The sequence below is a fragment of the Kryptolebias marmoratus genome, linkage group LG9 (genome assembly GCF_001649575.2).
Source record: "Kryptolebias marmoratus isolate JLee-2015 linkage group LG9, ASM164957v2, whole genome shotgun sequence".
Classification (NCBI taxonomy): Eukaryota; Metazoa; Chordata; class Actinopteri; order Cyprinodontiformes; family Rivulidae; genus Kryptolebias; species Kryptolebias marmoratus.
Genome location: NC_051438.1, coordinates 3,438,025 through 3,453,527, shown reverse-complemented (window position 1 = coordinate 3,453,527; position 15,503 = coordinate 3,438,025). Strand labels below are relative to the sequence as shown.

Sequence of the window (15,503 nt, the reverse complement as noted above, 5' to 3'; positions counted from 1 at the left end):
CATTCATCCACACACACTGATGGTGGTAAGCTACATTGTAGCCAAAACTGCCCTGGGGCGGGCTGACAGAAGTCATGTTCTGTAAATGATGTTCACAGAGATTTTCTCAATGATTTTGTTTTTGTGTATTTTGATTTTCTCGCAGAACCAACAACAACACGAATCACATGTCCGTTCGTTTTACAAAGACTTTACGAAAATCATTTATTGGTTAGGGAATAGAAATGCGACTTTCATGTATCTTCAGTTTCATTCCTGGGTCTAATACCAATCCAGAGAAGGTTCCTGCGGTCAGGGACTGGCCCGTCCCCTCAAGTCACAAAGAGTTACAACGATTCTTGGGATTTGCTCATTTTTACAGACAATTCATCAAGAACTACAGTCAGGTTGCCTTACCATTAAACCAACTTACCTCTTAACTCCAAACCTTCTCCTGGACTCCAGAGGCAGACTGCGCTTTCGGTGAGTTGAAGGCTCTTTTTTTCTTCCGCCCCCATATTGTGTCACCCAGACCCTGGAAAACAGTTCATAGTAGAAGTGGATGCCTCAGATTCAGGGGTGGGAGCAGTTCTTTCACAAAGGTCTGAGTCAGATATCAGGATCCATCCCTGTACTTTCTTCTCCTGGCGCCTATCGCCAGCAGAGCAGAACTACGATGTGGGGAATTGTGAGTTGTTAGCCAAAAGCTCGCTCTCGAAGAGTGGAGACATTGGCTGGAGGGTTTCGAGCTCCCTTTCAGAATCTGGACTGACCATAAGAACCTAGCCTACCTACAAAATGCAAAGAGGTTAAATTCCAGACAGGCTAGGTGGTCATTGTTTTTTGTTCGTTTCAACTTTTTAATCACCTACAGACCCGGTTCCAGGAATGTCAAGGCCAATGCCCTCTCCAGAGTCTACTCCTCCTCTGAAACACCCAAGTCCGAAACCAGTATAATTCCATCCACCTGTTTCCTGGGGGCACTCATCGAGGACACCCTCACCACGGCACAACGGTCGGAACCTGACCCCGGTACAGGACCTCCAGGTACCAGATTCGTCCCTAAATCCGTAATTAGCAAGGTACTAGACTGGGTACACAATCATCACTTTACCTGTCATCCTGGCATCACACGTATGCTACCCTTTACCAAGCGATATTTTTGATGGCCTTATATGATACCTGACATTAAAGAGTTTGTCTCTGCCTGTCCTACCTGTGACTGGAAAAGTCCGGCAACAAACCACCGGCAGGCCATCTATTACCTCTGCCTTCCCCTGCATGTCCGTGGTCACACATCGCCTTAGACTTTGTCACCGGATTGCCCCTATCAGACGGTAAAACAGTCATTTTATCTATCATTGACATGTTTTCTAAAGCTGCACACCATCCCCTTGGCTGCTACCTACCGCTTTTGCGGCCGCTGAGCTCCTGGTTACTTACGTGTACTGTTTACACGGCATTCCCCTGGACATTGTCTCGGATTGGGGACCACAATTCGTTTCCCAAGTCTGGAAGGCTTTCTGCAACGCCCTTGGTGCCAAGGTGAGTCTTACCTCAGGTTATCATCCACAATCCAACGGTCAAACAGAGAGATGTAACCAAGAACTGGAATCTGCGCTCAGGTGCGTCATAAACAATAACCTATCATCTTGGTGTAAACATTTGTCCTGGGTGTAATATGCCCACAATAGCCATACCTCCGCCGCCACTGGTTATTCTCCCTTCAAAGCCTCTCTGGGGTATAATCCTCCTCTATTTCCCAGCCAGGAAACTGAGATCCTGGTCCCCTCCGTTCAAGACCATATACGCCGTTGCCACCGGATCTGGAGACAAACTTGAGATGCCCTTCTTAGAACAGGCCAACAGAACAAAAGGTTTGCCGATCATCATTGTTAAGCCACTCCACTTTATCAAACTGAACAAAAGGTATGGTTATCCACCCGCAACATTAATATCAAGGACACACCTAAGAAGTTGGCACCCAAATTCATCGGCCCGTACCCGGTGGAATGGATTATTAACCCCTCAGCCATCAGACACCGTCTGCCCTCATTCATGAGGATACACCCTACATTTCATGTGTCACAGTTGAAACCTGTCTCCGAAAGTCCTCCATGCCCACCTACCAACCTCCCCCCACCCACCCGACTCATCGATAACCATCCTGCTTGCACAGACATCAAATTTTAGCTCAGTGTCTGTAAAATTAAACAAATTAAAGACATTTTTGTGTTGGCTATTGTGAATTAGCTGTAGCAGCCATCTTGATTTAGATTGGCTCCAAAAGTTAAACAGTTGTAGATGTACATTCAATGAATACTTTCTGCAAATTGGACACAACTGACCTAATCAGTTAATGCCAAGGTTTTACGCAAAGATGTTGAGCAATGAGTGGTACTTAGACTACTGTGTTGTCAAAAAACCTCATCTACAACCACACCAAAGTTTGTAAAATTTACTGAGTTATAGCAGTTTTTGTGTTTTCTAAGGTCACTTGGCTGTGGCAGGCGTCTGTTTTTTTGGTTTTAAAATGTAATCAAATGTAGAGCTACATCCATTCATTGTTTTCCTAAACTTTCATTTAAACTTGTTAGGTGGTTCATGAGAGATTTTGCTTACAGACAGACAGAATTAAATCCAAGTAATTATTGGCAAAATTTAAATAAAAAATCTTGCACACCTGTTAGTGCTCAAAATATATGTTGAGTAAAAAAAAAAATTACAGTTCCATGAGCTATTTTGGTAACAGACATACAGACAAAAAACATTGTCATTAAGCCATTTCCTTTATTCACTCAGTAATACTACTCTTGTTGGACTCTTGTTTTTCAAAACCACCTCAAGCAAAAACTAATCCTGTATAATCTTACAGCTAAATACGTAATAAACCAAGCGTTGTTTTGTCAAAACAGAAGTTTTTCATCTTTAAAATGGTTTAAAAGAACCTTGATAAATGTAATTTTGTCATCTAAGACAGTGATGACAGCTCATGAAGGATCAGGATTTTCATATATATGTGTATGCCAGCAGAGAAGAAACATCTTACACAGATTCTGATGTTAGCTAGTGCTGAGCCAAATTTTTGATGGCTCAGCCCTAAAATAAAAGCTCCTGGGTATTTTTTTCCCAGGCTGCTATCTTCTCATCAGCAGTAAAATGTCTCTGTTTATAGGACACGGAGCTGAGAGGGAACTCATCGTGCCACGGGCCAGCAGCTCTACAGACAGATTACCTGACAATCCTACCCAGGGGGAACAGAGAGGAGCCACAGACTACACACACAAACCCAGACTACACACACAAACACACTACGCTTATTTTGATTTTCATTCATTTCTGTACCCTAATCATCACCGGGGCTCCAAGTCAATTTGTCCTTCCAGCAAATTATACATTGGAAGTTTTTTATGAGCTTCTATGAGCTGCATGGGAAAACCTGGATGAAGTCAGTCAACATGTGAAAAGAGTCAATTTAACATAATTATTCCGGTATTTCTCAAACTAAAAATATCATCAATCATCTTTCTCAGTTGTAAAGAAGTTTTTATTAATTACTAGAAAATTATTATTTGTTTAACTCATTTATAAATGCTGTCTTAAAGAATTAAGTCACATTGTGGACAGCGGTACACCAATTCTCACTTTCTGACTAACATAAAATTTTAAAAAGAAAAGAAAAATGACAAAGGACACACCCCTACCTCAATTTACAGGGGAACTTATTTGACTGGATATTATTTAACAAATAAAGCAGTTTGATAATTTATCAACAGAAAGCTTTTATTTACTTTAAGATAAAATTGACAAGCTGTCAATAAATGAAAGGTATTATTTTATGACAACGTTTTAAGATTGTTTAGGACAGTATTATTAGTTGCTGAAAAGTTTTACTGATAATAATGGTGACAATTTTTTACACTAACAAAACTCAAACGTCCTATTGTAAACATGCATAGAAAATATTTTCATTTGGCTACTTTCAACACAAACATCAGTTGTTTAAAAAATCCTAACCGAATGTAAAACCCCAAAGGACCAGTTTGTCCCACTGGTCTTTTATTTGAAAATAAGTCCTTAAATCTTAAGCCCCTTTTTTTAGGGAGTGGGGAAAATAGAGTTTAGTGTTTGTTTTGTGCCTTTGTGTGTATAGTGTCGGGTTGTTATAATTCAGCAGGAGCCACCTCCAGGATGATCTGCAAAGTTCTGTTGAAGGAATCTGTGGGCACAAAGAAAAAACATGTTCTCAGAAAACTGATGTGAAGTAATGATAAACAAAGACTGTTCACTTCAGATTCCTACAACAAGTACTTATAAACATTTAGTTTCTGTAACAGCTTTTTGCCGAGAGTTCTTCTCATTTTCTGCTAGGTAATCACCTCTGCAGTGTAAAGCGCAGCTAAGTGAACTATTCAGTCAATGCATTAGACAGTAAGAAACCCAATGAAGTAATAAGGGCCTAGTATTCACCCTCCATGCAAGACTTTTAAACTAAGATCATACTATGATGAGAAATGACAGAGGTACAGTTGTTTCGATGAAGCTTTCAAATTAACTTTATGCATAATCTCAGGTAATATTGTTAGATTTCATGAAATCTGATGAAGCTCAGAACACAATATGTGTTGAAGATGACTCTCAGCCACTACCACATCAAACTTCAGCTCAGTTACACTTGATTAATTTATAACCATGTTTGTGTTGGCTAAGTTTTATTAGCTGTTGTGGCATCTCGATTTGGGTCAACTCCAAAGGTCAATGAGTTGAGAGTTGGGATTGGGTGGTCAGCAAGAGGCCAAATGTTTTCTACCTGGACATTTACAATTATGGGTTTAACTACAACTGTTGCCAACACCTCAGTAAAGAAATCATCGGCTGTCCTAAAAGCCAGTAAATGTTGCCAACACCTAGTTTGCATATTTAGTTTTGTGCATTCAACTGTAATGGATGCTGCAGAAGGATCTGACTACTTGCTTAATGTAACAACAAAGTCATTAAGTTGGCAACACCAGTAACTACACTAGACTTTATGCACAAAAGATTCAGAAGGTGTATGAGTCATTATATGTCTGTAGTTATTTCATCCCAAGGTAGGTACAAGAGGTGCAATAGTTTTGGCATCAAAAGACACGCCCATTAGCCTTGTAAAAAGATGGTGAAGCCATCTCAGAGGGTGTCTGGAAAGCTTCATAAGCCATTGGTGTGCCCTGATCAGAATAATGAATTTGTCATTAGTGCACCTGCAAAAGTAAAACGGCAAACTAACTGAAGGAATGAAGCAGTTTGGCATTAGGCACAAAATTGTGACAGTCTTTGGTTAAAGCTGGGTGGAATTTTAGTTTAGTGAATAAAGAGGTATTGCTCACTGTATTTCCAAATGGTTTTATTTTTTGGCAGAAAACAGATTTAAAACCGTTTGCCTTAAATTTTGGTCAGTACATAAACGAAACTCAAGGCAGAGCATTTCTTTAAGGGATGCATATCCCCCACAAGCTATCATGCCTGAGTTTTAAACTAAGATCATCTTGTGTTGAGGAATGATGGTGTTGTAGCCTTTTCTTGAAAATAACTTTATGCATGAACTATTACAAGATTGCTCAATCTGTTTGTGTTTGGTCATTAAGAGGTCAAAATGTTTTCTGTTCCAACATTTTCAGTTATGACTCGCTCGTTGACTTTTTTTGAATGATCAAAATGAACTCAATCTCAAAAAGCGAGCCTCAAAAAGCATTAGTGTGGCCTGAGAAGATCAAATAATTTGTTATCAGTGCATGAGAAAAACTGGCTAAGTAGAACAAAAAAAACAAAACTGAATGAATGAAGCAGTTTGGCATTAGGCAAGTCATTGTGTAATTTTAGTTAGGTAAACGAGGAGTCATTATTCATTTTGAAATGTTTCTCATTTTTTTGGCATAAAAACAAACAAACAAACAAACAAAAAAAACAATCAAAAGCAAAAAAATTAAAACTGTTTGCCTTAAATTTTGGTCAGAACACAATCAAAAATACAGGCTGAGCATTTCCTCAAGGAATGCATATCACCAGCCAGCCTTCATGCAGGCACTTCAAACTCAAATCATCTTATGTTGAGAAATGACAAAGTTACTGCTAGTTGGTCAAAACCTTAAAAAAATAACTTTTTATGTGAACAAATACAGCACCGAACACTGAGTATGTATCAAGAATGACTCTCAGCTACTACAGCATCTAATTTTAGCTTAATATCTGAACACACTGATTGAGTTTTTGCAATTTTTGTATTTGCTAAGGTCATTTAGTTGCAGTGGCCATCTTAAATTGGGTTGCCTTCTGAAGATAATCAGTTGTAGATGTACATTCAATGAATAATTTCTGAGAGTTTCATTAAATTGAGCATTTTTTTCACTCTCTTTTGTTTTAAGCCTGTTTCTTGTAAAATTATTGTTAGCAAAGATAATATAAAATGAGTTATAAAAAATATGTTGAGCAGTTTGTTGAGCTTGAAGTATGTATTACTCTCAATTACTACAAGAGCAAATTTTAGCTCAATATCTGTAGGATTGACTGAGTTGTATAAACTTTTGTGTAGGCTGAGGTTACTTAGCTGTGGTGGCCATCTTGAATGAGGCTGACTCCAAAAGTTAATCAGTAGATGTGTAAAGTGTAAAGTGTAAATTCCATATTTACTTTTTCAAAGTTTCATTAAAATTATCCAATGTTTATTAGCTATTTTGCTAACACAGCAGACAAACGAACACACACATACACAGGCATACAAAAAGATTATTGCCGTTTTGCCCTTGGCAGCAGGTAATATGCATGTGTTGTTGTCAAATGACTAAAGACAATGACGTTTTAAAGGCGTACTTAGTAGTTTCAATCCTTTGACATTTTTTTGTAAAGAAAATTAGTATCTTCGGCAAACCTATGTATTCCAGGACTGTCAATAGGCTTGTTGCATGTGTTTGTTCTGATTCTGACTATTTGTGAAAGTGCACTGCACTGGTGGACAGAAAACATGACGGACAAAGACAATAAAATAAGTGCTAAGAAAAAATTTAAACAAATATCCCATTTAGACCGTTTTACATTTCAAACCTTTGTGATAAATTAACTATTGCTATGATACGCTTGTGGATTGTAGCAAATATATGCTGTGAGCATATGGTCAAAAAGAGACCAAATGTTTTCTATCCAGACATTTACAGTTATACAACTGACTAATCTAGACTTCATTCACAAGAGACTCTGGAGGTGTACACATTATTACATGTTTAGAATTATTTTAGGTTGAGCCAAGTACAGGAGGTGCTGCATTTTAAGGCTTCAAAGAATTTACAAGTTGGCTTTTTAAAAATGAATGTGGTGTCTGGCAAGCCTCATGAACTGTGGGTGTGCCCTGTTAAAAACAATTAATGTGTTATCAGTTCATCTGTAAAGCTAAGTAAAACAAAAGATTCATTTGTGGATAGTGGTTTTCACAGCTATTGTTTTTGTTAATTTTACTTGACACACTCCTGTACAGGCAAGGTTGAAAAAAACAGACGGCTACAAGCTCCAGGTTGCCATGTATCTGTAAAAGGCTCTGATGATTGTGTATGGCTTACTTGTTAAGTTAACACTAAGAGTAACCAGAATTTTAAAAATACACAAATGGAAGAATAGCTACAGTAAAATGAGTACTACCTACTCCATCATGATCTATGGTCTCCGACAGTATTTGTGGACATGTAATGTCTCTCTGTCAAATAGCTCCTTGCTAGTTTAATTTCTGCTCTTCTTCCTTAAAAAAAATAAAATAAAAAAACGAACTGAGACAGCTCAACAAGTGCTTGTGATATTAAGCTGCAATGAAACTGTAAAGAAGCCATTTTAGCTAATCTCAGTAACACTGCATTATTAAAAAACAAGGCTTTTCCAGTAAAACAGCACGTAACGTGTCTGATAAAATAAGTTTTACAAAAACAAAGAAAAAAAATCTGAGAAATATGAGAAAATGTAGCATGAGTCTTAACTGAGTTCTCTTTGTATTCCTTGTAAGCCACTAAGATCTGGGAGTCACAGATGATACTAGGTCTCCTTCAACCAGTCTGTGAACGTCAAACACCCAGTTGTCCCTCTGACTCCAACAATCAGGTAACAATCAGGTAGTCTTAAGTTTTTTCCCAATAATTAATATGTTGAGAGTTAAGCTGATCAATCCACAAACCAGAAAGAAAAAAAAATGTCCATACTTTATTTTCCGAACTAAAAGGCTCACCTAAAAGCCTTCAATTTTCTCAAAAAAACAACAATGCACCTTATAATCCAGAGCGCCTATGTAAGAAGTCATAATTTTTTAGTACGACTTTGGTAAACTACAAAGCTGCACCGTTTGCAGCATTTGAAAGGCTAAGTTATAGTCGCGCTTTGTAGATTTGACAGGGCTCCGTGCACGGAGCGCGGACCTGAGCAAGTGGTGCAGGCGTTTATACTTGACGCTTACTTCAGTGCAGTATTCTTCCGTGAGTTTTGAACCATACGATTATCTTTGTGATCTCTCATAGAGGGGTCATATAAATTATATAAATGCTGATACAGGCGAACCAGCTCTGCTAGAAATCGTCCATTTTGAATGGAGCGTGGCGCACACGGTCCGTGCAAATTTAAAAAAATTGTGAGGTGCGCCTTATTGCCTGGTACGCTTTTTATATATGAAAAAAATTTGAAAATGGACCATTCATTGACAGTGCGTCTTGTAATACAGTGCGTCTTGTAATACAGTGCGCCCTATAGTGCGGAAAATACAATAATTCATATCTATAATTAAGTAAATAATGTAAAAAAGAAAGGAAAAGAATCATCTCAGTTTAAAAGCTTGAACACCACACGCTCTACTTTTTGAATTTAAAAAGCTCCTTGGATGAGAAGCAAAACGTCTTTTGTTTTTTAATGTTTTTTGGAAAGAAAAAGAAAAAAAGTGTCTACAATAAAAAAGTTAAATGTAATTGTGGTGCATTTATTTGGGAACTTTCTCTGAGATACTTTCTTTGAGATAAAAGAACCAAAAAATAAAGTAAATTTTTGAGTTATTTGTTTCTCAATGGACAAAGTAATTTATCTAAAAAAACAACACCAAAACAAACAACATCTTAATAATCAACATCATAATATTCTGTAATTTGGGCAATGACATACCTAAAGACTTCTGAAGCCACTTTGGTCTGTTGTTGAAGTAAATAAAAATGTAATAGGCAGGAATACCAGTGAAGGAAATGGCAAATCCAATTCCTGTGTTAATAGGGTCCGAGTACAAAGACAGGAAGACCATGAAGAAACATGCGAAACAGAACACTACTGGGATGAAGATCGGCACCTATGGACAAAACAAAACTCATATTATATACTGTTTGGATCAAGAAGTGTATTGTTCAAAAACAAATATTTACAATATTATAAATCTAAACTTTTAGTTTATTTCAATGAAAAAGCTTAGACATGTTGTAAAACAAAGTCTTGACCTTAATTAGCAGAATTTTCTAAGAGAGTTGTTGCTGTCATTTTCCAGCCAAATCAGAGGTTGGTAAATGTGTGTCTCACTGGGCTGTGCCTCTTGGGGACTACTTGGGAACTCAAAATTTTGAGAGAACAAGTAAATTTCCAGCTGCAGTTTCACTGAATGTTTGTACAGCTTGCAAAACGGTATTCTAGGCAATGTACAATATTTCATTGCCCAACTCTCCTTACATCCAACCCACCTCGGCCCCATCTTGGCAGCCACCCTCACATATATGATTTATTCTACTGGACTACACTTTTGAAATGAAGATAGGCAGATTTGGACCAGTTTTTTTATTTTTTTTTAAATTATTATTAGTGTAGTTAGACCTCAACATTCAGGGGTGTATCCTCAAATGTTTTCTCTTGGAGAGTAGAGCTCCAATGGAGGAGTCAAGATACAACTAATATTCTAGAATTACTGTATGGAAATGAAAGTAAAAAAGTCTTTGACATCCCCACAACAGCTCTGCAATTATTTTGAGAGGTTTTTAAGAAATTTTATGCTGCACATTTTTTTTTATATGTTCAAACTTTCAAAACTCTTTGGCTCGCAAGGAAACACTGCAGACGTTTCAAGACATTTTGGAGACTCCCTTGCATATGCTGTTTGCCAGCTAGTCTTGAACAGTCACAACCCAGTGACAGTCTCTTAAACTGTGCCAAATACTGCAACCCTGAGTGTGGCGAACTTAGACTGTGCACCTGGGGTGTTAATCACATCGATGCAGACTGAAACCATCTGATAATCTACAGATTTTAATATAGGATTTATGGCAGAATAAATAGTTTATTGTGAATCTCCAAAGCTCATTTTTGTCTAAATTCTTCACCAATGTAAGAATTTAAGTCTTATTTCCCTTAGAATGCCATTATGACAAAACCAGAATTATTAAAAGACTCCAGATAACATATTTATTAAGACCCAATTACTGAAGTCCAGACAGCATGTCAGTAAACACTGAGATGACTGCAGGTAGTGTTTTAGGCAGAAATATAGCCTGATATTTGTACAGGAATTATCAAATGCAAAAGAGCTAACAGACTGCAAAACAAGGTGAGTGACTTGTGTTTTAGTTAAAGTATTCAGGTTTCACCCAGGCATAGTTTGGAATAGTTACATGTGTAAAATGGTTGAAACCAGACCTTGAATGGGCGGGGGAGTTCAGGCTTGGTATATCGGAGGTAGAGTAAACCAAGGACAACCACACCGATGAACAGCCATCGCAGGCAACTCATGAAGTTCAACAGACTGTAGATGTCCCCAACAAAAAGCTGAAGAATGGTCATAGGGTACTAGACACACAAACACACACAAAATTGTATTTTGATCACTCAATGAAGCTAGTGCTGTCAGTGAACATTTTTGTGACTTTGGGCAGTAAACTGACCAGTATGATGACAGCAGCCAGCGGAGTGTGTCTGCGAATGTGGATCATAGACAGGACCTCAGGGAGGTGTCCTTCACGTGAAGCTACATAGAACATTCTGAGGAACACATACACAGCACAGATAAACAGTCAACAAGTGAATATTCATTCTGACACTATTGACATGCTGTTTATGTTTCTTTGTCTATGAGTGATACAAGACAGTTTTCATCTCACTGTGAATTTGCCTTTTTGCAATATATTTAATTTTATTAAATGTTATTATATTATAAATACAATTATCAATAACAGTAGAACTCCCTGCCTAATTCTGCATCTGGTGCTGAAACAACCCTTACCCTGACCCCCCTGGACATCTAAAGATCTGCTGTGGTATGTGACACCAAGCTGGCAGAAGGAGATTATTTAATTTTTATAAAATGAGACATTGAGAACATCCCACAGATACCCGATTAGAATAAAATGATGATGGTGATGAATGTTTAAGTTTTAGTACAGTTCCTACATCATCTCTTTCTTTCATAATGTGTATTTATCCATCCAAATGTTGAGTAAATTTACAATCTTTTTACCCTCATTCATAGGTTGCAACAAGACAATGTATAACTTTTTCACCAGTGTCCCTCTGGCTGAGAAGCTCTTCAAGAAAACACTGACCATTGTTGGTACTCTTTGCAGATCAATTCTGACATACCACCTATCATGAAGCCATCCAAATCATGGGAGATTTATAGCTCAGAATTTGGATTCAACGGCAACATGACCATGGTAAGCTATATGAAGAAGAGAAAGGCAAAATAACTAAACCTAAGTAATTAAAAAGGAATAGTGGACGCAACGGATCAAATGGTTAGTGCTTACTGATGCAAGTGGAGAATATGGACATGTACAAGGAACACAAACATGATGTGGTCATTTGTGAAGCATGTAAAACCTGATATGGCAATCTGTGCTTTAGTGATGTAATCAGTGGTGTTTTGTTTTGTTTGATCATGTTTTGCTTGGCTCCACTCACAGTTAAACTACTTAACTTAAACTGTTATTATAGTTGTTATTATATTATTAAGTAATTTAACTTTAAATCATACTTATATGGATGGGTCATTTTTGACAGATATATGTAAATTTTATGTAGTAATACAAAAGCAATAAATTGATTTCAAGAAACACCCAGTCAATATGAAATAGCATAGTAAATCAATGTGGATAATATTTGACCTCCTGAGCCACTGGGCGGCTGTGGCTGGGCGGCAGTGGCTCAGGAGGTAAGAATTCATTCTGTAACTGGAGGGTTGCTGGTTCAAGCCCCAACTCTGTCAGTCTCAGCCGTTGTGTCCTTGGGCAAGACACTTCCCACGCCTTGCCTACTACTGGTGGTGGTCAGAGGGCTCAGTGACACCGGTGTGATGGCAGCCTCACCTTTGTCAGCCCACCCCAGGGCAGCTGTGGCTACAATGTAGTGTACTGCCATCAGTGTATAAATGTGTGAATGACTGTTGTGTGAAGCGCTTTGGGGTCCTTGGACTAGATAAAGAGCTATACAAGTGCAAGCCATTTTACCATTTTGCATAAGAAGGGGTGTGAATGCACATCAAAGGGCTTTAGAGATGTATCATAAATCGCCAATGACTTTATATCAGTGACCTGGCCTTTGTTTGAGACTGAAGGATTCTTTGTTCAACAGCAATGGATGTGTGACATAAACATCATTGTCTCTCCCGTCTGCAAGGTCCCACAAGTCCCTTTGTGAATAACTATGTTCAGCCTGGATAGCGTGACCATGCAGTTCATGCATGCTGATGATCCCATGTGTGAGGATTAAATTTCAATTCAAAAAGTTGTATCAAACACACAACAGACAGAACTGTGAGTTAAACCACCAGCAGAGGAAGAAAAATAACAAAGATGCTTATTTTAAAAAATACTTTGAGGAGGTTTGTAGTTGTCCATATTCAGATACATTCAGAGAGCCCCATTGACACAAAGACTGTCTAATATCTGTAGTGAAATCACTTAGTTTTTTTTTGACAGTTGACAAAATATTGTACTATTACCATGTATTTGTCTGCAGTAAAAACTGTAGGCTCCTGAGTCAATTACTATGGTGCAGCAGACCCAAAACTGAATATGTATCTGTGTGTGTGTGTGCACGCATGTGCAAATCGACAAGTTTCCAACAGCTTGTGAACACACAAACCATGTCAAGCCCTAAGTTATTCTAATCCTTACATTTGCACAGTTTCGTCAGTTTCTAACATACTGACCACAATGTATTCCACTAACAGCCCTGTGCCACTGTAACAATATAAAAAATTTCACATCTGTCCTAGCCATATTATTAGGCATTACTGGTGCATGTTTAAATTAAATATGTACAGGGTTTTAATCAATCAATCAATCCTCTTTATTAGACACAATTATGGTCCATAAACAGACAGAACAATAAAAAATGAAGTAAAAATAGAAATAAGAAATAAAAAATAAAAATAAAATAATCATTCACTGACATATAAACTAAAGCACCAGTGATTCCACAAACTGGAGAAGAACCTTATTGAGCTTTAAACAGGATTGATCAAAGTCTGAATGATACTGTTTGCAGAGTCTGTTAATCTACACATACATCTGTGCATAATGTTTTGAAGCACAGCAGCGCAAGTTGGTACATTGGCATTCACAAACATCTGACTGGCACGGCTCCATCGCGGCACTCTAAGGAGCATCCTCATGCCATCATTATAAGCGACCTAAAATTTATTCATACTGCTTTTCCTGTAGCACCGCCACAGGTGGGCTGTATACATTGGAGTACAATATGCTTTGAAAAGTGCAGTTTTAACAGATACTGAACACATGGAGAACTTCCGAAGAAGCATATTAGCTTGTACATATTGATTACAACGCTCCCTGTGAATATCTTTATCATCAGACAGGTCAGCGGTGATGTAATGTCCCAAATATTTGACCTCATCAATAACCTGGAAGATGCTACCGGACAGGATGAAGTTTTAGTCATTTTGCTTAGAATGTGTATAAACCAATCTGATGGGGCAAATAAAAAATACAAATCTGTACCTTGATAAAGAAAAGAGGGAGCCGTTCATGGAACCGAAGCAAGACAAGGCCACAAACACTGGGACTGCAATCGAAAAGTTCCCCAGAAGCTTCTCTGAAAATGTCTAAAGGAAGTCAAACAAAGTTGTTGTTGATTAAAGTGAGAGTAGAATAATTACTGCTTTAAAGGCAGAAGTGACCCATAATAAGAGGAATCAAAACATTCTGCAGGGCCACACTTTCATGAAAACCTGAAAATAATAAGAAAGTTGAAGGTTAGTTCATTTCTAACATACTAAATCAAACTTTCAGTATCTCTAAGTCTAGGCAGATTGGTGCCAATTTGTGTGAAGAGTCGTTCAGAAACTGAATAAAACTCTCTATGCCAAATTAAAATACTGCTAGTCTAAAGGGCAACACAAGAGACTCAAAAATACTGAAAGGTACAAAAGCTGTTTTATCAAAGATGCAAAAATCATCACAAGTTTTGTTTAAAGACTGTTTTGTAGCTGTGTCAAGGATGAGGAAACATTTACATTTAGAGAACATTTTCATACAAAACCAAGATTTGTTGTATGTTCAGACGTATTAAAATACAAATGTAGTTGATATCAGTGAAAATAGAATTTTAAATAATTGAGTCCTTTAATGTATTGATCCATCCATTTTTATATCCAGCTTTTGTAGGGGTGGGGGGTTGGAGGAGCTGGTGTCTATCTCCATAATTTCTTCTGCGAGAGGTGGGGGACACCCTGGACAGATCGCAAGTCCACCACAGGGAGGCAAAGGAGACAAAAAAAAAAAAAAAAAACAACCTTTCACACACAACCCTAGGGACAATCAAGAGTTATTATTCAATCTGAAAAGTATATTTTTGGTCTGTAGGAAGAAACTGGATTCCCCTCAGAAAACCCAAATTTAATTTAATTTAAGTTTATGTTCCTGAAGCTGTGACCCTGCTCCTAATCCTAAATTAACACATAAACTTCTCTATTTTGCATGCAGGTTTATCGTTTGTTTAATAATGCTGAAAATAAAAAGGTAATTATCAGGTTTGAATAAACTTAAGATAATATAACTTCTATAATTTCGAAAATAAGAATAAGAAAAAATGTAAATATTTTGAACACATCACTAAGGTCAGTGACAGCAAGATGAAATGGACAATAATTAGTTTCACCTCTCCAGACTTTCATATATTTCATGACATGCAGAAAACATATATCCATCCATCCATCCATCCATGTTACAAGGCAACAGGTCCAGGAGGGAAACCCAGGCATCCCTTTCCCCAGTGACACTCTCCAGCTCCTTCTGGGGGATCTCAAGGCATTCCCAGGCCAGACAGGATATATAATTTTTCTAGTGCGTTCTAGTGAGATCTGCCATTGTCAGGATTCGTAAATATTCTAAAATGAGCAGCTCGGCGTCAGACAGACACGGGAGACCAAGATAATAGGAAGTGAGTTTATTTTACAGTGAATCGGGAGCAGGAATAATTACAGGAACCAGGAACCTGTAAGCAGAGGACGTGGTAAGTATTTCCTTGGTGAGGAAGGCAGG

At 37.8% G+C, this 15,503-nt stretch overlaps 1 protein-coding gene across 1 annotated transcript in view; it reads right to left on the bottom strand.

Moving 5' to 3' along the window:
• Nucleotides 1-2,749: 2,749 nt before the first annotated feature.
• The window catches only part of slc7a11 (solute carrier family 7 member 11), a 42,315-nt gene continuing 29,561 nt past the window's right edge, over nucleotides 2,750-15,503 (bottom strand). The window contains exons 8-12 of the mRNA XM_017438249.3: nucleotides 13,962-14,065; nucleotides 10,887-10,983; nucleotides 10,642-10,791; nucleotides 9,136-9,313; nucleotides 2,750-4,198 (exon numbers count right to left, since the gene is read on the bottom strand). Of these exons, the coding sequence (XP_017293738.1) occupies nucleotides 4,143-4,198; nucleotides 9,136-9,313; nucleotides 10,642-10,791; nucleotides 10,887-10,983; nucleotides 13,962-14,065 (585 nt within the window). The 3' untranslated portion in view covers nucleotides 2,750-4,142. The remainder of the gene's footprint in view (nucleotides 4,199-9,135; nucleotides 9,314-10,641; nucleotides 10,792-10,886; nucleotides 10,984-13,961; nucleotides 14,066-15,503) is intronic.